This window comes from Schistocerca piceifrons, chromosome 3 (assembly GCF_021461385.2).
Source record: "Schistocerca piceifrons isolate TAMUIC-IGC-003096 chromosome 3, iqSchPice1.1, whole genome shotgun sequence".
Taxonomy (NCBI): Eukaryota; Metazoa; Arthropoda; class Insecta; order Orthoptera; family Acrididae; genus Schistocerca; species Schistocerca piceifrons.
Genome location: NC_060140.1, coordinates 216,836,919 through 216,860,211, shown reverse-complemented (window position 1 = coordinate 216,860,211; position 23,293 = coordinate 216,836,919). Strand labels below are relative to the sequence as shown.

Here is a 23,293-nt window from a genome sequence, read left to right as displayed (position 1 = left end):
TTTTGTATTGAAGGTCTTCCACAGACTATTGTTTCCGACAATGGCTTACAATTCATGTCCGCAGAATTTCAGTCATTCTGCAAGGCCAATGGTATTCAACATCTAACATCCGCGCCATTTTCGGCTCAGTCAAACGGTGCCGCTGAACGATTGGTCCGGACTTTCAAGTCACAGATGTTGAAGCTGAAAGAGTCGCATTCTCGGGAGGACGCGTTATTGCTCTTTTTGTCATCGTATCGCTCTCAGCCCCGAGATGGTCGCTCGCCGGCTGAGTTGCTCCACGGTCGTCCTCATCGAACCTTGATGTCTTTGCTACATCCGCCGCATCAGGTTCCTGTGCAGCAGCAGACACCTGCTTTTGCACCAGGCGACGTTGTATATTATCGCAACTATCGCGGTTCACAGCGTTGGCTCGCAGGGCGCATTCTTTGCTGCCTCGGCCGCGCTATGTATCTGGTTTTGGGGGCCTCTGGTGAGGTGCGTCGGCATCTCAATCAGCTGCGCCTCTGTCGTCGCACGGGTTCTGCCGCTCCCCGTCTGCTTTCAGCGATGGTGCCGTCCGGTCAGCGCCCGGCGGACCCATCTACTGGCTCGCCTCATCCCCAGGTGTTACCGAAGCTGCCTTCCATTTTGCCCCATGGCGACGCGCCGCCGCCACCGCCGCCGCCGCCTGTTCTCCCGCTGGCGCCGCCTGCAGAGGACGCGTCGCTGCTGCCGCCAGGCGCCTCCCTGGGTCACGCGCCGCCGATCGCTTCCCGTGACCCGCTGTCCTCCGACTTGGAACTCTTGCCCGCTCCGGACCATCTGTCGTCTTCGCCAGTCGGGTGCTCCGACTCGATGGAGGTCGACCTGTCGGCCCCTCCTGACTATCTTCGGGCGCATACCCCGCATGTTGGCATGCACCCTGGACTAGGTTTTCAGGCGTTTCCTAGCTCCCCTCGGACCGAATGGCCGGGTGCGGGTGGCACAGCCTCGCCTGTTGTTAGGCTCCCCACCTCGTCGCATACGCCAACATGGGGTCCTCCCCACGGCGGGCGGAAGCCTTATAACACAACCGCCCGCCGATTTGCGGGGGAGGAATGTGGTGTCACAGCCAGACACCACACTTGCTAGGTGGCAGCTTTTAAATCGGCCGCGGTCCATTAGTATACGACGGACCCGCGTGTCGCCACTATAAATGATTGCAGACCGAGCGCCGCCACACGGCAGGTCTAGAGAGACTTACTAGCACTCGCCCCAGTTGTACAGCCGACGTTGCTAGGAAAGGTTCACTGAGAATTACGCTCTCATTTGCCGAGACGATAGTTAGCATAGCCTTCAGCTAAGTCAATTGCTACGACCTAGCAAGGCGCCATTTATCCTTTGCTATGTATCTAATGAAGCATGTACAGTAACAAGACCAATGTTCACCAATTGTGGATTAAAGTTAAGTATTCCAGCAGCTACGTACTTTTCTTTATAGCATTCATTACGTATCCTGTTTCAGACCTCAAGCCAGCCTGCGTGAGTTTAAGTGCGTGCCTTTCGGTTACCCGTCACTGTGGACTGGCTGTCTTGTCAGTCCACAACATATCTCTTTATTAGTTCCTTACTAATTCATACAGTTCAGACATTCTTCTGATTGTGATCTATTCTCTGGTGCGGCCCAGAGTTCCTCATAATATTCTGCTGACATAGCTGCAGACATTGTCATATAGCAGGTGGCGTGCAAGCACTGATGCAGCTGTGCTGTGGTCCTAGGTGGTCACCAGGTCTTCTCTAATGCACAATGTTGCATCGTTCAAATGGCATGGTGATGGCGTTGCCCGGAGTTGAAGTCTGGACCAATGGTGAGGAGCAGGGGCAGGCAGATGGTGTAGTGTTGCCTGCCCAGGCTGGGCAGAAAGGCAGATGACCTTCCTTTGTGGTCCATTGGCAGCTGAGTTTACAGCAACAATTCCCAACTGACACATGCAAGGGCTGTGTTTGTGGGCCACTGTGAACCATCCGGAACAAGGCAAAGACTGGGATCTGGCATAATTTTCGAAGTCAGTCGAGCTGGAGTGGCTTCTCGAACGTTAGCCCCAGGGCACTGATACCTGGAACAGTGTCACGGATGTCTTGCGCTGCTGGGGGGTGGTGATCAAGCAGGAGCAACGTCTGGTTGTGGCCGATGTCCGTGGCTTGTGGCCTGATTCAGGTACTCGTGGTCCGATGACATTGGGAGCCAATTGCGCAGTTCACTGACCAGCACCTGCTGTCTCGCTGTGGCCTTGTTGCAGTTCTGGGCTCTGACTTCTCCTCCAAGTTCTCCTACTGTTTTGTCCCATTACAGTATTTTACTGTGTCCTTTATTATTTGCATTAAAACTACAGATAATACAGTATTTGGCAATGAGCTCACTTTGTTTCCACATGTGTTCTGTGAGTTCAATGGATCTGGTATTGGTTCCATTGTTACAATGGCAGCAGTGGCTCAGACAGTAACAACAGCAGTTAAACTTGCTTCATAGGGTGCCACAGTTCTTCAGCACCTGCCATCAGCACAACCACCCATGTGCCCAGCTTTTAGCACTATTCCACAAGATGAAGGATGAGTGGGACACATATGTCTGGCATTTGCAGCAATGTTTCAAGTAGAGAAACTGGCTTTGCAAAAATCTTTTTCTTGTCTGAGGTCAAGCTCAAAACATTTCATTTGCTTCGAAAAGCTGCTCCATTGATGGACCCTGCAGCTTTGTCACTTCCTCAAATGGGTGTGTTGATGAATAATTAGTAACATCAGAAACCCAACTTTGTGCACTTAAACCAGTTGTGTCATGCACAGGTAACCAACCTTCGGGGGCTAAGACAGAAGTGCAGACTTAAGTGTGATCATTTTCAACAGTCCTCTAGTTATTCTCTGATACATGATGTAATGGTCTGTTCTGCTCCAAATAGAGAGGTGTATTATGCTTATTGCTAAGGCATTCAAAGAGTCACAGACTGCAAGTGAACACTTTGATGATGTAGTGGGTGTAGTGGTGGTGTGTTCAGTACCATAGGAACAGAGTAATTCATGGACAGTCTCATCGTTTTCTTCTAGTTCACACTCTTCGCTGTCAGCCTGTGGCTCTTCCTGATGCAGTATCCCCTTGTGCCCTCATTTCTTCTGAGCAAATGTTCACAGCAGCTCCACGCATCGGTTAGCACAGCATATTGTGGCTGCCCATGGGACCAGTCCTCAGATGTGGAGATGGAGTTCCTGGAGGTTCAAACTGTCATGCCAGTGATCAGCCAGGAGTTCAGTGTTCCAGCAAGATTGCAAATCCGGCAATGGCTATTCTGTTTCCATGTTGATACCATGGCCTGTGTCTTCCATGACTCTTGAAATGTATCATCACTTGGGATGCCCTTCTCTTTCATCCATCAATCATTATTTGGTCAGTTACAGTGATTAGCCAATTCCTGTTTAAGGCCGGTTCACTATCAATGCTCATTATCAGTATGTCACACAGGCAGTCATATTTTTGGCCATCGAAAGGTCGAAGTCCAAAAACATTTTTGGCCTCAATGTGTTCAGGGTTTTTGCTCTTCAGATTCAAGGTGCTGTACATCTCGTTTCTGACTCCATCCCATTCCAGGCATTAGACAACCTCTGTCATGAGTTTGGGTCACTGTTTTCACTGGCAATGAGTGCTGCAAAAGGCTACAAGACCTGCATCATTCTTAAACCGATAGCCATACCCAAATTTTGTGAACCTCAGCCTATCCCATTTGCTTTGTATCCACCTGTTATGGAAGACTTAGGCAGGTTGCATGGCCTAGATATCATTGAATGAATTCCTTCCAGCCAGTGAGCTACTCCTCTGGTTGTTACATAAAAGCCTATGGGGGTACTTTGTTCATGCAAGGATTTTAATTTTACCAATCTGCAGCAGATCGCTGGCCCATTCCCCACCCAGAAGAAATATTTGAGTAATTTTGTGGGCAGTGAGTGTTTCTCTAAAATTGACTTGGAGGTGTATCTGTAGCTTCAGCCAGATTCTGCCTCTCAACAGATAATGGTCACCAGCTTGACCTATGGGTGTTCCATACACATGTCTGCTGTTTGGTATTGTCAGTGCACTCGCCATTTTACTGGGACTTTTAAAACAGTTAATGCAAGTTGTTCTGTGCTGCATAAACTATCTTGATGACATCATCAACACAGGTTCTTCATGGCAGGAACATCCCGCTAAGATTCAAGTTCTGTTCACGAAATTACAAGGGGCAAAACTTAACTGCAATCTGCAAAAATTAAAGTTTTCCAGACAGGAGTTGAATATTTAGGCTACTTTCTTTTGAAGGATGTCATCAGACCCATGAAGAACTATATAGCAGCTACTGATAACCTCCCTAAATTGTGGAACCTCAAGAAACGCCTTGTTTCTGGGCAAAGTCAGTTATTGTTCATAATTTATCATTAATGTAGAATGCTCATCTCATCAGCTGAACAAGTTACGGAAAAATGGTGTTCCTTTTATCTGGTCAGCAGCCCGTGACAGAACATTGACCTGCAGCCACAGCAGATGTCAGTGGGTAGTCTGCCTTCAAGCACTGCTTCATTCCAGGGGTCAGGTGTCGTAGTGGCGCCTTTGGGTGAAGACCTGTTGGACACTGACAATGTCGAGATGCGAGCACCAGCTGTGCCAAACTCTTTGCCGATGCACAACATTGGCTGCCTGAACACTGTCCTCCCACAAGTGCACCCACCAGCCCTCCCACAGTCATAATTGCATCGATCCCTCATTGCTGGCTCGTCGTTATTCAGGACACTTCCAGCTATGTGACGTATCAGTCCAGTGACAACTGACAGCGCAGCACAGTGATGATGACACCTCATCTGACATGGATGAGCCAATGGAGGCAAATATTGTTAACGAGCAGCTGCTGTTGTGTTGCCGCGACTGCTGCAGTGTCACCTGAGCAGGCTTCATGGCCTACTCAGACACAACAGACTGTCTCTGGTAGCAGTCCCACTTGTGTGGCCTTCCGCCTTTTTACTCCGATGGCTGTGTTGTCAGCTCCCCAAAAGGGTGCCGCTTCCATCACACCCAAAGAGTTTATGTTCAACACTGCTGGAGAGAGAATGAAACGAGACCACCTGCTTCGCATGCTGCCGACACCATTGTCGACCAAGTGGGGATGGCCACACTCCAGCAGCACATCCTACTGTCTCTTGTGTCATCTGTGCTCCATGAAGATTCTACTTGCCAATTAGGACTGTTCTGTGATTTGTTTTGACAAACTTGCTTGTTACCGGATTTGGCCTGGACTGGTTTTTGCACTGCTTCTGTACAAGTGTGTGCACAGTCTCTGGTTGTCTGTCACTGCAACTGTATTTACTGCATACTTTTTTATTTGCAATAAAACAGTAGATACAACAGCTCCTTCAAATCCTATCCTGAAATTAACATCTGTAATTTTAATGCCATTTGTTGAAGAACCTAATGTCATTTTCATTACAATTATAGTTCCAGTTGGTGCAGGGAGTGGCAACTGACCCTTAACATAGACAAATGTAATGTATTGCGAATACACGGAAAGAAGGATCCTTTATTGTATGATTATATGATAGTGGAACAAACACTGGTAGCAGTTACTTCTGTAAAATATCTGGGAGTATGCGTGCAGAGTGATTTGAAGTGGAATGATCATATAAAATTAATTGCTGGTAAGGCGGGTGCCAGGTTGAGACTCATTGGGAGAGTCCTTAGAAAATGTAGTCCATCAACAAAGGAGGTGGCTTACAAAACACTCGTTCGAACTATACTTGAGTATTGCTCATCAGTGTGGGATCCATACCAGGTTGGGCTGACAGAGGAGATAGAGAAGATCCAAAGAAGAGTGGCGAGGTTTATTTGGTAAGTGTGATAGCATTACGGAGATGTTTAGCAAACTCAAGTGGCAGACTTTGCAAGAGAGGCACTCTGCATCGCAGTGTAGCTTGCTGTCCAGGTTTCGAGAGGGTGCGCCTCCTGAGGAGATCACGAATGTAAAATTAGAGAGATTTGAGTGCACACGGAGGCTTTCCAGCAGTCGTTCTTCCCGCGAACCATACGCGACTGGAAAAGGAAAGGGAGGTAATGACAGTGGCACGTAAAGTGCTCTCCGCCACATACCACTGGGTGGCTTGTGGAGTATAAATGTAGATGTAGATGCAGATAGTTAAGTAGAAAATTATGGCAGCAATCCAAATGACATACTGTTGTATTTAGTTCCTTACAAGAACAAAATTTGAATGACTACTAAGTAACAATATGGCAAATATTCAGCACAATATTTATGACATCTACATCTATGTGTACAATCTGTAAGCCACTTCATGATTTATGACAGAGGGTACTTTTTGTATCACTGCTGTTTCCTCTCCCCTGTGTCCCATTCAAGACTGGTGCATGGGAAGAACAACTGATGAGACACATTTATATCACCTCTAATTTCTCTGATTTTTGAGAGATGTATATGGGAGGAGGTAAAGTGTTGCCCAACTCTTCTCGGAATCTAATTTCAACATTCAACTTCTTCATTGCCTCTCATGTAGTGTCTGCCACTGAAGTTCATTGTGCATCTTCATAATGCTCTCCTACTTACTAAACAAACCAGTAATGAAACCCACCAATCTTCACTACATCATTTCTGTCTCCTCAATAAAATCAATCTGTAAGGGTCTCAGAATTACATATCCATAAGATTCTTCTAATGAATCCATCCACTTTTTATACAATTAGTTTGTGCGATCATTTCACTTTAGGTCAGGCCCCATTGTTACTACTAACAAGAAGAGGTCAGGATAGGATCAATTTTTTGAAACCGTTTATACGGTGATGTAGGGTAGGGTCTCAGTTATTACACCCTGCAGCCATTCAGCCTGGTGGGGCATAGTTTGCAAGTAATAGACAAAAAAAAGTTTAAATCATTATCAAAATAATCTTGAACATTATTTTTATTCAGTTAATTGGTTTAAATGTAATTATTTACTTCTAATCCTTTGTTATGTCATTTTGATCATTGGATTAACTTTTTGATTTGCAGTCATTTTTTCTTTAGTTCTTCTTTTATTTGGAATCCATAGAGTAGCATGGAGAGCTGCATAAAACCAGTCTCAGGACGGAAGACCACAACAACAACAATGCATACAGAGTGATTTAAAATGGAATGACTACATAAAACTGATTGTCAGACTGTGACTCATTGGAAGAATCCTCAGGCAGTGTAGCCACACACAAAAGAAGTAGCTCATTCAACCAATACTTGAATATTTCTCATTTGTCTGGAATCCATACTGCACATTAAGCGTAAGTGTGAAAGCATCTCAGAAAACCTATGTCTGGTGGAGAAATCCTTTTCAAATCCAAATTGAGTCTGATTAAGCACCTGATTTTGAGATAAGTTTATTATGGTCCTTGCGTGTATAATTTTCCAGTACCTTTCAAAAGGACATAAGCAGCAAAATGCATATTTCAGTGTGCCTGGAAATATAGCCTGTGATTGTGATGTATTTTATATGTGGTGAATGCACTGCACGTAGGTGAAGATTTCAATAATTTACTTGAGTGGTATCAACTCCAGACAATTTCTGCTTTTGACAGAGTTAATTAAATTCTTGAGTCCTTTGGATTCAATGATGATTCTTACATGCAAAATACTTTAGATTATTGCTGTATTTGTTTGGCACTGGACTCTTGATTGTGATAGCATGTGTGATTAGCTTTACTCACAAGGAACATGTATTACAATAATTAAGTTTCTAACCATGTGACTAACAAAGTGCACCTTGTGCCTACCCATAATCACTGATTTTGTTCAAATTTATGGTATATTCATGGCTAAGCCAGAAATAAAAGTGAAGGAAGTAGGAGCTTCAGATGCCTGAGCATTTAGAAAAAGTTTCATTTTTGGGGTAAGGTGATGCATGAGACATATAACTTAGTGTGATTACCAGGTAGCAGTTAATGGAGGGGGAAAGAGTATGAAATGGTTATCCAAGGGTTGTGGAATTGCGTCCCTATGGAGAATTTTTTTTTTTTTTCAATATTCACATTTCTTACGCTATAAATGAACTAAAATAATGCTCAATATATTGTATTTATTAATATTTTTATAAGAGTCATGGAAAAAAGGCAACTGAAAATTTGGGATTGCAAATAAATTTTGAGGAATAGATTGTAAGACGTACATGAGAACTTCATATTTGTAATTAGAAACTTCTATTGCTTCACAGTTGATGATTTACACATCTTCTGTTAACATTTGTCGTAAAATGGGGGAACAACTAACTGTCTTGACATTTTCCACACATTATAAATGGTGAAATTTTACAATTGCATGCTTGTTTTAAGTTTCTGGGTGTGAGTGTGTGTGTCCGGTACAGGTAAAATTGGCCCATTGAGAGAGAAAACAAAACCACATCCCAAGAAGACTACATCAAAGTACAATCCATAATATGTCCCCAGCTATCCTCACCATATTTAATGAAATGATGAGTTATGTATGCCGTCTGCCAAGCTATGTGGTGAGAAAGAACCTTTTATGAGTGTAAACATCTCAGCGCACAGCTTGGCACAAAGCACACATAACTTGTCATTTCATAACATTAAATATGGTAAGGATAGCTGGTGAGATATTATGGAATGTATTTTGGAGCAGTCTTCTTGGGATGTGATTTTGTTTTCTCTCATGATGGGCCAATTTTACCAGCAGTGGGAACCTATTGTTCACTCGTAACTGCCAAGGGCCAGTGGGATACAAAGTCCAGTGCACTTTATTTACAGTCCCTTCTTGGAAAATCATTTGCAGAGTCTTCATGGACCCTGTAAGTACCTTCCCTTCTCGGATACTTATTTGCAATCACAAATTTTCTTTTACTTTTCCTTCTCAAGCCTTTTATGAAAGTACTAATAAATACAATATATTGACCATTATTTTGGTTTATCTGCAGCATAAGTAATGCAAATATTTAAAATTAAAAATATTTTCGCAAAGGGACTGAACCCCATGAACTTCGAGTTACTGGTATGTACTCTTTCTGCTGTGCCAATCACTGCCTGGCAACTATACCAGCATCAGTGACTCATGTCTCATGCAACCCATGTCAAAACCGCTATTTTTTCTGAATGCTTGGCCATCTGAAGCTTCCACTTCTGTCACTTTCGTTTGTGGCTAACCTCTGCATATACCATGAATTTGGACGAAAATGGTGATGACAAGTATTTGTGGTCCATAACCTATCAACCTCTCGCTCTCACTACTCTATATAATTAAGTCAATAACCTCTTAAAAATGATGATTAAGGTCTTCAGAAATCAGAACAGTTTCTATTGAGCACTGAATTAATTATACTTTATAAGTTCAAACAAAACTTGCCACCAATGTCTGAAGTTCATTTAAGACACACTGGCATTCACATGATTTAAACACCCCTTGAGTGAACTATGGTTTCAGATCCAGTCCTGTTGCCATAAAACTAACTTGAATTGAACATTTATCACATTTGGTGGCTACTTTTCACACTCTGAATTGCAATTGTGCATGAATGTCTTGCTTCAGAACCCTGTCCTTTTCGGTGATATGTATTGTACACATCCAAGCCTGCCTCCATACAATATCAGATACTCAAATAGCACATCTCTGCCTGGCCTTCAGGGTATCTATGCAGATATGTCAGAAAGACTGAGGCACTTTCCCACTAAATTAAATCGAGAAAACTCAGTAGCTATCAGAATACTGGTTTAGTGAGCATCAGATGTTTTGTCTAACACATTTGGTAGTTGGGCTTCATCACAATGCTTTGAAGCTATACAACAGTGATAAATAAGCAAATTTTATTGCTGGTACTGACTTTCCATTTAGATATATATTGCTTTTTACATATTCTTCTTCATGAAAATGATGTGCAGCAAGTCACTGCCAATGAACTGATACACATATGGCATGACATCATCCGCACAGTTGTTCGCTAGATGAACTGAAGCATTTTCTGTGAAAGGAAGTCTTGGAGGATCTGGCTGGAGCATAGCTCTTGTACTTATTTTGTACCACTGGTGAGCATTTACCAAATAGTCATCTGGTGAACAGTCATCAATTACAGCCTCCAATAAAGTAATGACATATTCTACATCACTTTCTGAGTCACTAAATTCAGTGTCGAATGTAGGATCACTATTGATACTCATTTTCATATGTACTGCCTAAAGAACAATACAGGACAGAGGTTGAGACCATGCAATTTGCTTTTGATTTTGCAAAGGTGCACAAGGTGCACTGAATGAATATAGATTAATTTTTCTGAAGTTTGTTCCTTCATTTCCCAAGTAAATTAGAGGTTTTAAGTTTCTGCTGTTATGGAAGCATATTGTTTGTTGTAATATGAAATCAGTGCTCCTTCTCTGTTTGTTCCGACCATTTCACCCAATTTGCTTTTTCTTGTACAAGATATTTTGATTCCTTTTACCATCCAAGGTTTCTTTGTTTTCTTGAGAAAGTAGCTGTTAAAGATTGATAGAAATCCATTTGTAATTACACTAAATTTTTAACTGACACATGCCACATTATACAAATCCATCCATTCAGCTTCCTGTTGTCTGTTCATTAATTAGTCCAATTGTTTCCCATACTACCACTTAATTGTAATAAGTTACTAACTTTGGCTCATTGCACATCATGGTCAGAGAGGTCTCTCACTAACAAGTGAATGTTTATATCACTGATTACATGCTCACCTACAAATATGTTATCTATTTGTGTACTCTTTCCTGTATAATTATGGTGGTAAAATTAACAAAAGAAGTAATGTTATATGTGTTAAGTAGCATTTACAAATTGTTTCTTTTTTCTCAGTCTTCAGAAAATTAATGTTAAAACCCCTAAAAACTATCATTTGCTTCCTTTTGTCTGTTAGATCACATAACAACATCTAAAACTTCTCTAAGGATATCTGAAAAATTTCCTAGCATGTATCTATGTCCTATAATAATTATAAATAGCTTCTGGAAGTAATAATTCAGAGGCTTTCAATTATCAGTCCAAGCAGAAGCTACTAGTTTCAGTAGATTTGAACTTGATATTATTTTTAATGTGCATGGCGACTCCTCCTTTCTTCACATTTTCTCTATAGAAATAGGCTGCTATGTTTAACATATGGATTTGTGTGTTAATGTAGTACTCAAACAGGCATAATAGATTAGCTCCCTTTTGACATTTTAGATCATGTAAACAGACAAGAAGTTAATTAAATATGTCTTTTTTTAAGAAAAAACACTTGATGCATCACAGTAGCTTCATTCAAACAAGTTTCTTTTGAATGAGATGTTGCATTTATTTTCACTTATTTTAAAGCAGTCTGTCTGAATGAATGAACTATTTAGCCTAAAAAAGGTTAACATCATGCACCTGTAATCACAGCTCATTGGTGACAGTGCCCCTTTATATTTCCACCTGTCAGTCCTGTTAATTTATCTATAGTCAAGTCTGCTTCCTTAGCTGAGCAGTTAGCGCATCTGACTGCCATGGAGCTGGACCAGGTTCAATTCCTGGCCGAGTCAGAGATTTTCTATTGTTGCATTGTTACATTGTCCTTATCATCATTTCATCATCATCAACACGCAAGTCACCCTATGTGATGTAGACTGAAAAGACTTGCAACTAGGTAGCCAAACTTCACCAGGTGGGGACTCCCAGCCATCAATGCCATACAATCATTTCGTTTCACCTTTCTCCATCCTCTTAAAGTGTACATCATGTCTTGTGTGTTCCCACCTCCAAATAGCAGCAACTAACACAACATTGATGAGAGTGACCACCGAAGTCAGCAGCAACTTGTTCCATTCCTGGTTAACTCATCTGACAACATTGTACATCACAGATGATGGTGCACTGCAGAACATTAACAAAAGCCACATTAGTGTGTGAGGTTGCTGCATCTAGCTTATCCAGGTCATTACTGATACTGTAGTAGTTATTCTTGGCCAGACGTTGGCTGTGCCCCCAGCTACCAATACCTAATCCCCTTTATTTACTTACCTAGTCAGTGTCCTAATGTTCTCTATTACTTGAACAAGGCTAGCACTAAGTTTTCAAATACTTTTGACCTAGTACTTAGATACTACGTTTTCTTGCAGCTGTTGGTCCACAGCCCTCGTGTGAATGCTACATAGCAAAGAGGTTTTCTTTTTAACTCAACACAGTTTCTGAACTGTCTCTTAAATTCTTATCAATGGTCTGCTGCACCTTACTTTCTTCTACAGCCAATAAGGCTCCTACCATTCAAGAGGTAGTAGGCTGTATCAGCACCTCAACTCAATGGTAAGAGATTTAACTGAAATACTTCCCTTTCGTATCTTTTCTATTACCTTTTTCCTCATCCCATGCTCTCAACTTTTCTTCCTTAGATATTTATCCACTATTTAATGCTTAATGTTATCCCAGTTCACTGCTGTTTGTGGATGTTGTTCAGTAGTTCACAGTCCTATCAACTGCTTTACATTCTGCAACTAGGAAATCATCTCTCCTAGTTTTTATTTGGCTGTAACAAAACTTCTTCACTTTTAACTTAAACTGTCCACAGGCTTCTCAGGAGTCAACAGAACATCCATATCTAAAAATTTTGACACCTTTTTAATTCTGAAAAGCTTCAACATCTAGAATTCCATGCCATAGTACCAACCATATACAATCTTTAATCTAATAAAGAGTCTCACGTTTTGCACTGAACCTGAGCAGTTTTGTCATCAGATTTCACCATGGTATAAATGGTTTAACTGCTAATGGCACACAAAAGTAAAGCTATGCATTGGGAAAGACATTTATTTTCATATTCCTTTCCAATTACACAGCAGTCTTAAATAGTAGCTGCTATCTAAATGTCCATGCAGTTTCAGAAATACTGCAATTTCTATGAGTAGCCTGTCACATAACACCTGCTTGAAATTATCTGCATGAAATGACAGCACATTTGAAATGAAAGTGCGTCATGAACTATATTAATGGCTTACTGTGGGAGAAAAGTTCAATTAATCCCCCTGCCCTGCAATTTCATCTGAAGATTAGGTAATAAATTACTATGCTTATAGGGATTGAAAGTAAAGTTTTCAGGAATCTCCAAATAAATATGAGCTCTACTTACTGTCTGACACTAATAGTTTGTAGCTATCTTGAAGGGTATGCAGAATGCAAAAACATATGATGCAAATGATGATTAATGTAAACTAAAGGCATAGAAAAACAAATATTTGTAAATGAGTTCAAATGAAGAAAAAATTTAAAAGAATCAGAATATAACATACTTACCTAGATGTAACATAATCAACAAGGTAGCTCTTGAACATACCACTCCATTTGCATATTGTGTTTAACAGTGCTTGCTTGAATGGGCGTATGTCAACTTGAAACCAAGAGTGGAATGTGTGTGTTGATGAAATCTTTTCCACTTCAAGGTAAAGATTTTCAAACGTGTCAATCTGTTACAAAAAAAGAAATAAAAACTGATTACTGAACAGTATTCAAAAAGATTATCTTAATTGCAGATATTAAGAAGTGTGAAGGTGCATTGTGCAACATCAAATACTGCTGTTACTACTGCACCTTGAGGTATCTTCTCCTGGAACTGAAATATGTACTTCAGCTATTCTCACAATGTTAACAGCATTTTTGAAATTCACAGCAGCTACTAAATATCTGCTAGAATTTTATCACAAACTAATATTCTTTATTATGGATTCAGAGTAAAAATTAATATTGAGCCAAATCAACACCCTCCTCCATTCATGCTGTTTCTATGAAATCAAATTTTATACACTTTGCAACACACTCAACTGAATCAAATAAGTGAAGAACTGAATGGATTATAACTAAAAACACAAATCATAAGCCATAGGTAATTTTCACATCTTTTGCCATATATAATTTTCACATCTTCCAATATTCTAGTGTTCATATAGACATAGTTTTATGAATATCAAAAAAGAAAGGAATTTATATAATATTGTTCAGAATATGGATCACAACTATCTAACAGAAGTAAACTTCACATGTAGATAGGTTGCAGATTTTGTTTAATTCTCACAAAAGCAGGGGCTCTGAGTTAGGATATTTTTTCCTCTTCTTCTCCTGCTTCTTCAGCTCCTTGAGGTTTAGGCATTTGTGCCTGTTCCACCTTCACTTTTCAATGCCATTTTGTTCTGTGTCTTCCTACATCCCTTCTTTCTCTTAGCTTGTACAGCATTGCCTCTACATTCAATCTTTGCATGTGATACTTCCCTGATGTTTTATTTTCTTCAGTCTTTTCATTAATATTATAAATATCTATCTGCGTCCTAATATATTCATTTCTACTGCTTGTCATTTAATTTTATTGTGTTTTTCACGGATCTATGACTCACCTCCATATAGCAATACAAGTGTAGCCATGGCTTTATAAAATTTTAATTCTGTTTCTTTTTCATTTTTACCTACTTATTGTATTAATTACCAAACATTATTACAGACAGTAAATATTCTGTACAACTTTGATGTCAAATATAAAAATAAAAATTGCTTCCATGTTTCTTTCTTGTGCAGAGAATTATTGGCAATAGTATTCTATCAAAATGAATCAAAATTAAATGTATCTATTGATTACCTGCTCCTTGAAATTGTCCAATGTAGGAGGCGAGCCTTCAGGATCCTGCTCCTCTTCTGATGCAAGCATCTCTAGCTCATCGCCAGTCAACTGTCGTCCATACTCCAAGAACTGCTGCATATAGTTTGCACGATCATCAAGCCACAGGTATGAATATTCTTCAAACTTCTTAGAAAATTCTGTTGCCTGTAAAACAGTCGGCTGATAACTTGATGCAAACTTTCCAACTTAAGGCATTCTATACAGAAAACACCGGGACAAATCATTGTAGTGGCAGAAGAGTACAACAATTATGATAAAATTTATGAATCATTGAACTGCTCCCACATACTAACAGTAACTTTTTAATTAGTTTATGTGTCTGATGTGAATGACAATACTGGAAGAATATTTTCAATAAACTATTAACCAAAACTTTTCTTTGCGATAATTTATTTTGTTGCCAGACACTGTTGATCCTTCCCAAGGAAGGTACTATTAGTCCTAAAAGCTATGTAGTGTGTCACTTTTGTATGTGTCAATTGACAGTACTGTACATTTTGCCACCTGAATGTGGTAGCAATTCTTTCATAACTTATACACTGAATTGTAATTATTTCTACAGTGTGTTTGTCTTCTGTAAAAAGGGCAGGTGATAGTAGGTGTTAGCCTAATACTGGTCTGCAAATAAAATTAATATTTATATACAGTAGTCTTGAAAATATATTGAAAATAATGTTTTTCCACTATGTAAAGGCTACACATCAAATACATAATAAATTATAAGTGTTATTATAAGATCATAAATTGTAGTACTGTGATATTTTGTTTATTCAAGTACCTGAAGATCACCATGGAATGAAAAACAAAAATTTTCTTCACTGACGCAGACAAATGACTAAACAATAGTTTTTTTTCAATAAAATGCAATTTGATGAAGTAGATTTTAATATAATTTAATTGTTCTATAAAGCACCAACAATTCCACAGAAGCCAAAAGGAGTAATAAAGTTGAAATGGAAATAGCAACAAAAATTAATTTTGCCTACATGGTTTAAAACAAACCTCTTTTGCAACTTTCTTCACACCATCAAGGACTTCTTTTTTCATTTCCTTAATGTCCTCATTATTTTCCAGATCCTCCTGCAACATTTAAATACATGCATCACTTAATTTCAAATAATAATTTCACCCACACAGCAGGTAAGCATTAACTAATACACTGCAGAAGCAGTTTGACATGGGTTGCATCAGTAGCTTTTATGCAAGACAAAAAAATTACTACACATGTGAGCCTGTAAGTAATAACACTATACTGTGCACAAATGATGATTTGATTTAACAGCTGGGACAGTAGGTTTACAAACTCTACTCAAATGATGACAAACACATTATTGCTAGCCAATGAGAATGGAATAGAACTGAAAACAGCATACCATACTTAGTTATGAAAAACCAGAACTCCATTCATTAAAACATATGAAGAAAACAAAAAAGGAACTGATGTCAAATGGTCACACAGGAAGAAACTGCTAGCACGACATACACATAAGTTACACTATAGAAACAATGACAAAAATGCAGTGCAGTGTTTCATGTCCAGTGTACACTTCCTCAGTAATATCTTGTGTTTGGGATTTACATCATAGTATTATGCACAATTTTCTACCTAATTTTTAGTTTGCCATAGTGGGAGACATCATCAAATGGTATGCAGATAAGGCTTTCAGTTCCACAACTTTAATTTGTAAATGAATACTCCCTACTCCATTATCTGTGACGTCCAAACTGTTCTATCTATTTGTACCAGTGAAATGTAGAAAATATTTGTTTCACAGAGCCGTTAACACTGGATAATCTAAACTTATCTTCATAGTCTGTAACAGGCTATCCCAAAGCACGAGATAAAATTTTAGGTAGGAAATTATGCCAAAGCACATGACCTACATCCCAAACATCAGATGTCACTTAGGAATAATGGTACCAAAAATATAAAAAAAACCTACATTTCTGCCAACTACAGTGTAATAATACTCTTCTTCCTTTAACTATCTTCATTCCTCATAAAGTTGTACGATGAACATTTTTCATCCTGACATCTTGGGTTGTCGGGTGTTCTGCCGGATATCAGCGTCGTACTTGCACGATATTTCGGTCACGTAGCTCGAGACCTTCATCAGGTGCGACCTGAGACTGCTCCTCGAGTGGATCTGGTCCAGTATTTATGCCTATGGTCTTCCCCCTCCACCAACGGCTGCAGGCGCTTCCTCTGTGGTCCGCGCCCATTCCCTGTGACCTGCTGGAGCGTTGCTGCTCCGTTTTCCGTCCGCTGCGGTTCTAGGTGTTCCCTCCGCGGTCCGCGCCCACCAAGCCCGCTCCTGGGGGTTTCATCCACGGTCTGGGGTACCAGGCGTTCCCCCTGCGGTCCGCGCCCGCTCACCACGACCTGTTGGAGCGTTGCCGCTCCGTTTTTCGTCCGCTGCGGCTCTGGATGTTCCCTCTGCGGTCCGCGCCCACCAGTCCCAGTTCTGGGTGTTCCATCTTCGGTCTGGTGCTCCTGGCAGTCCGTCAGGGGCTCGTTTACCACCTCAATGTCTCTGGTTCTTCTGTTTGTGTAGTGTTGCAGCTGGCCCCGTTGCTCCGTTAACAATTCCAGAGCCGGATCCCAGGCTCTGCTTAGCTGGTACCCTGTGTCACGATTCACAAGATCGTCAGCCATTTTAATCTCAATCAATGCTCTTATAACACTGTCCCAAAATCTGGGTGTTTGTGCTAGAATCTTGGTATCCTCATACTTCATGGTATGATCTAGTTCCAGACAGTGTTCAGCAATGGCTGACTTAGTCACCTGTCTTAATCTAGTGTGCCTCTGATGTTCTTTGCACCTGATCTCCATCCAGTTCCATGGAGAAGAATGGCCAACTGCCATTTCTGGATGTACTAGTCCAGAGGAAAGCAGATGGATCAATTGGCCACAGTGTGTACCGAAAACCAACACACACTGATTTATATCTGCAGGCCAGCAGTTGTCACCACCCTGCACAGAAGAATGGGGTTCTGAAGACTTTGGTCCACAGAGCACGTGCCCTATCAGACCAAGAGAATCTACCCATAGAGATAGAACGTCTCAAAACAGTTTTCTCCAAGAATGGATACACGGACAGACAAATTGAGAGGGCACTCCGACCAGCCACTATACCACAGGTTCCTGAAGAAGACCAAGATGAAGCAAAGAAGGTGGCATATCTGCCCTATGCTGGCTCTATTTCTGCCAGAATCAGTAGGATCCTGCGTAAACACAATATCAAGTGTGTTTTCTGTCCATCCAACAAGATCGGGGGACTGCTGGGGAGTGTCAAAGACGACCTGGGGTTACAAAAACCAGGGATTTACAATATACCTTGTCAATGTGGCATGTCCTACATTGGCCAGACGACAAGAACTGTGGAGATCAGGTGCAAAGAACATCAGAGGCACACTAGATTAAGACAGGTGACTAAGTCAGCCATTGCTGAACACTGTCTGGAACTAGATCATACCATGAAGTATGAGGATACCAAGATTCTAGCACAAACACCCAGATTTTGGGACAGTGTTATAAGAGAATCGATTGAGATTAAAATGGCTGACGATCTTGTGAATCGTGACACAGGGTACCAGCTAAGCAGAGCCTGGGATCCGGCTCTGGAATTGTTAAAGGAGCAACGGGGCCAGCTGCAACACTACACAAACAGAAGAACCAGAGACATTGAGGTGGTAAACGAGCCCCTGACGGACTGCCAGGAGCACCAGACCGAAGATGGAACACCCAGAACTGGGACTGGTGGGCGCGGACCGCAGAGGGAACATCCAGAGCCGCAGCGGACGAAAAACGGAGCGGCGACGCTCCAACAGGTCGTGGTGAGCGGGCGCGGACCGCAGGGGGAACGCCTGGTACCCCAGACCGTGGATGAAACCCCCAGGAGCGGGCTTGGTGGGCGCGGACCGCGGAGGGAACACCTAGAACCGCAGCGGATGGAAAACGGAGCAGCAACGCTCCAGCAGGTCACAGGGAATGGGCGCGGACCACAGAGGAAGCGCCTGCAGCCGTTGGTGGAGGGGGAAGACCATAGGCATAAATACTGGACCAGATCCACTCGAGGAGCAGTCTCAGGTCGCACCTGATGAAGGTCTCGAGCTACGTGACCGAAATATCGTGCAAGTACGACGCTGATATCCGGCAGAACACCCGACAACCCAAGATGTCATTAGATCACCGGGAAAGCCTGAAGAGTTACATTTTTCATCCTTCTTCTATCTGCGCTACTTTTATATACATTAGTTTCCTTCTCTTTTTGGAAAGTATAATTACGTCAGTTAGGTGTAATACTGTACCTTTCTTGTGATCTTCCAGTGTTTTTAATGTGGTGTACTATAAAGCAGAAATCTCTAACTGTATATATGTTCAAAAAATGCTGTATGTTTATTTGTCCCTCCTACCAATTTTAAGAGAAGATTAACAGGTTATGTGGCCAGATTCAACTATCTCCAATGACAGAGAGTGAGTGTGCCATCTAAGTGACGAAAGGAAATTTTGCAAATAAATTCCAGTTAAATGCAGTTAAAGAGTTGAGAAAGTGCCAGACTGTTGATTCAAACAGGGATGTTTCTTGCTGCGCAGTTTCCTTGTAGATATCCGACGAGCTTTTATATTGACTGTAGTCCACAAGTTTTGGTCAACTGTAATTGTTTGCAGAACTCAGTCCAGTTGTCTGCAGTCTTTTTCTACCTGGAGAAGGTGGCATCTGAGAACAACATGATCAGCGGAACCTTCTTCTCCACATTGACAGACTGGTGTGTCACTGCACCCCACTCGATGCAGATGTTTTGGATATGAACCGTGACCTGGTAACAGGTGCACCATACCTTGAGTAGTGGCAATGTCGCACAGTTTGAGCCTGTCTGAGCCTGTCCCTGATGCTTGGGAATATGCTATAAACATGCGTTGCAGTGCTCCTAGTGTCCCAGCCAGGCTGCCATTCATCTAACTTCCAAGCTCATAAATATCTTGTATCAGTAATATGCATTCCTTTTATCTTGTACACACAATCATATTGCTCATGCCCCAACCAATACAGCGTTGCCCTGTAATGTATCACAATATCCATTGAACATATCCTGAGGATCACCAGTAAATCCTATACAGCCATAGTACAAAAGGCACTGGAGAGCCTCAGAAGTACACACTGCTGAAATCATCACAGTCTTGTTTTGTAGCTGCTTACCCTGAGACGATGTGCCCAGACACTGGCAGCTAAGCCCACAATGGCACTGAGGATAGCTTTGGGATATGATCACACCACATGCAGCAGTAATTTATAGTCAGCAGTGCAAGCACAGGCAGTCTTATGCATAATTTTGTCCACTTCCTGAGTAAAGATTATATATGTTATTGAAACTTTCTTTTCTCATCTAGAAGAATGGAAATGGAAATGAGCATTTGGCGTCATTGGCCGGGAGGCCCCTCGCGGGGCAGGTCCGGCCGCCATAGTGCAGGTCTTATTACATTCGGCGCCACATTGGGCGACCTGCACGCCGGATGGGGATGAAATGATGATGAACACAACACAACACCCAGTCCCTGAGCGGAGAAAATCTCCGACCCAGCCGGGAATCGAACCCGGGCCCAGAGGACGGCAATCCGTCACGCTGACCACTCAGCTACTGGGGCGGACATCTAGAAGAATGACTAAATATCTACAAACAGTGCTCCATTTTATGGGTATTCTGTCAAGTGTCAGGGAGGGCTTCTCACAAAAGAAAATCTTCCCTTCAGAAGTGTGTATGTGGTTTTACAAACAGCTCTAGTCAGTTTTCCGCTCTTGCAACAAAGCTGCATCTGAGCAAGCATGTCACCCTCCTTTTCCTAAAGTTTCACCTTGGAAACTGCACACACAACTATTAGAATGTAATCTGCATATGCAATAACTCCTGTTGTAGCTTCTACCCGATCTAACAGATTTAATATGGGTTCAATACTAAGATCCCAGAACAGTGGACCACTTGTGGAGCCTTGTGGACAGCCCTTGGTAACCTCTTATACAGCTCTTATACAGACACTTGGCGACATTGAGATCTCGAAGGCATGTGAAAATTGCACCACCAAAGATTGTTCAATGCACCTGCGATGTCACAAGCATGACTGCATACTTCATAGTTGAATTCATACTTCATTGTCAAATTTTTTACAATCTGAAGAGCTCCATTAACCACATCATCTATAGACTTCCCTTTTCTGAATCCATATTGATACTGGATTAGACCCATGAGCTGCCTGTGCACCTGCAACCAATCACAGAGCAGACGTCCCTGAACTTTGGTCAAGATGTTTAATATGCAAAGAGGTCTATAGCTCTTTGGTGATGCCAGATCTTTTTCGTTTCCTTTTTAAATCACTACAGCTCTCACTGTTTTCCATATCGCCAGGATCCTACCTATTCACAATGCCTCATTTAGTAATGCTGTCAATTATGGCACCATCAGTGGACCTACCATTCACATGACCTCAGGGTAGACGCCATCTGGGCCAGGTGTCTTTCCAGTTTAGAGCTTGGAAATTGCGACAGCAACTTCTTCTTGATTTAATGGTACCACCAACATCTGATTGTTGAATTCGGTGTCTAGTTCACTTCTAAGTTGTGCATGCATTTCATAGCAGATTTCTGCTGACTCCCTCCATCCAGCCATCATTGAGACACCCTCTTTTTGAATTGTGCACACAACAGCAGGTCCCTTAACCTTTTCAATCAATAATTTATACGTTGTTTCCCATATGTCAAATTGCAGTTGCCTTTGTAGAAATTTCTCCCAGTATATTCTTTTAGTTTCCTGGAGCAATGTTTTGTAGCACATCTTAATTGCCTGGTATTCATGAAGTTTGCAGTGTGCTCTGATTGGGCTCCAAAAGCTGTAGCCTGCCTGTTTACCTTTTTTGTTCTCTTTTTTTTTAAGGAATAAAAAGTCCAGTGCTCTTTGCACAGTTAGTAGCTGCATACTAAATGTACCGGAAGTGATTCGATTGCAAATTCTACAAGGAAGGCAATCCATTTTCCTGATATCTAACCCAGTCCTGCTTTCCTCTGTTTGTCTCCCTCAGTTATGGTCATTTCCTCCTTCCACTAGTTACTGGATGCCAACTATTAATCTTAGATCCTGCCATGTGGTTTATCAAAGTGACATCTATGTTATTGGTTACACCTGCTTACCCCTCAAATGTATTCAGCCGGTCTTCTAGACTACTGAATAAAGGTAATTAATTATCTCTACTGGTCTCAAAAATTAAAGGCATAATCATCAGTAAATAGTGTCCATGTGGGATTAATCCAAGCACAGGAAATTCACTCACAGTAAACAAACGAAAGGAAAATGAACAGGCAATGGGAATTCTAATAACAACAGTGGACTATAATTATCTGAATGACATACAAGACTGAAAACATAGTGAAAGAAATATGGAATGCACTAAAAGATTCCTATACACATTTTGATTTGTGCGATGGAATGCTTGTGTTAGAGAAATGTGTGAACATTGAAAAGAAAGCCGATAAACCAATGTTAAATTACTTTGGGAAATGCACTACTATTCAAAGTTCATGGTTTTGCCACAGAATTATCAGTTAAGGAAGCAACTATGCATACTTCGAGGGTTCTACCTACCAAACTCAAAACTATTGCAAGAAGAGTGTGATCTGACGAGACAGGTATCTCTCTTAAGAAATTCACAAATTGTCTTTTGGAGGAAGAATGATGGCTTCCAAAGTTGAAATGTGAAAGTGAATAGAGTGCTTTTTAGGAATTGCATTATTTATTATACAACTGTACTTTTTTTTTACTTCAGCTATCAATTTCAATAAATTTCAGATCTTCGTATCACAAAAGATGTATTCAATTGTGTATTCAGGGTTCCTACTCAAACTTAGAAAAAAATTTCCTGAGAATTCCAGGTGTGAGGAGGTGGTGTGAAGAACCTTCCATTAAATTAATAATGAGCAGGTGGGGAGAGAGGAGGGAGGGAGCAGCATACCACAATAATGACTTTTCTTTCTTCTCAGCTGAGCTGTGTAACAACCATAAGAAATAAGCAGTAGTTTAACCACAGTTTTTAAACAACAATAATTTACATGGAATAATATCATATAATTAATGCACTTTGAAATATTAAGTATTTTAAAATTTGTGATTTATAAAACTCAGTAAAATTCAATGTCATTGCTAGGTTAAGTCCCTGAAAGTTTATGAAATTCCTGAAATTCTTTGAGATTTCCCTGATTTTTTCAAGTAAAGTGTAGTTCTCTGAGAATTCCAGGTTTTTGAAAAGAATCAGCACCTGGTATTCCACAACAGCAATCACTAATCATTTCTGAAATCTTCTATTGAGGTATAACATGTGTTGTAGAACACACAGTTGAGTGAACTTTTTGTAGCCTGAAGATATTTTGAATTTGACTTAAAATATAAGTATAGTTGAGTATTAAATGATGCACTTCCTAACAGTTATGAAAGGTGTCCAACACTGCCTATACAAAACATTTCTGAAGTGAGAGCATTAAAAGTTTTGGCAGTCAGAAGAGAGCAACCACAACAAAGACTGTGGGATAAAAGTATTTAAAGGAGACAAGGCTGCAGCAACAGCCAGTGTGGCAGCCCTTGTGGTAACAAT

General features: G+C 41.2%; 1 protein-coding gene across 1 annotated transcript in view; it reads right to left on the bottom strand.

The window, feature by feature from the left end:
• LOC124787768 (dynein beta chain, ciliary-like) overlaps positions 1 to 23,293 on the bottom strand; it is an 834,683-nt gene that overhangs the window by 515,802 nt on the left and 295,588 nt on the right. Inside the window, exons 19-21 of the mRNA XM_047254657.1 lie at positions 15,661 to 15,738; positions 14,617 to 14,802; positions 13,287 to 13,456 (exon numbers count right to left, since the gene is read on the bottom strand). Coding sequence (XP_047110613.1) covers positions 13,287 to 13,456; positions 14,617 to 14,802; positions 15,661 to 15,738 — 434 coding nt within the window. The remainder of the gene's footprint in view (positions 1 to 13,286; positions 13,457 to 14,616; positions 14,803 to 15,660; positions 15,739 to 23,293) is intronic.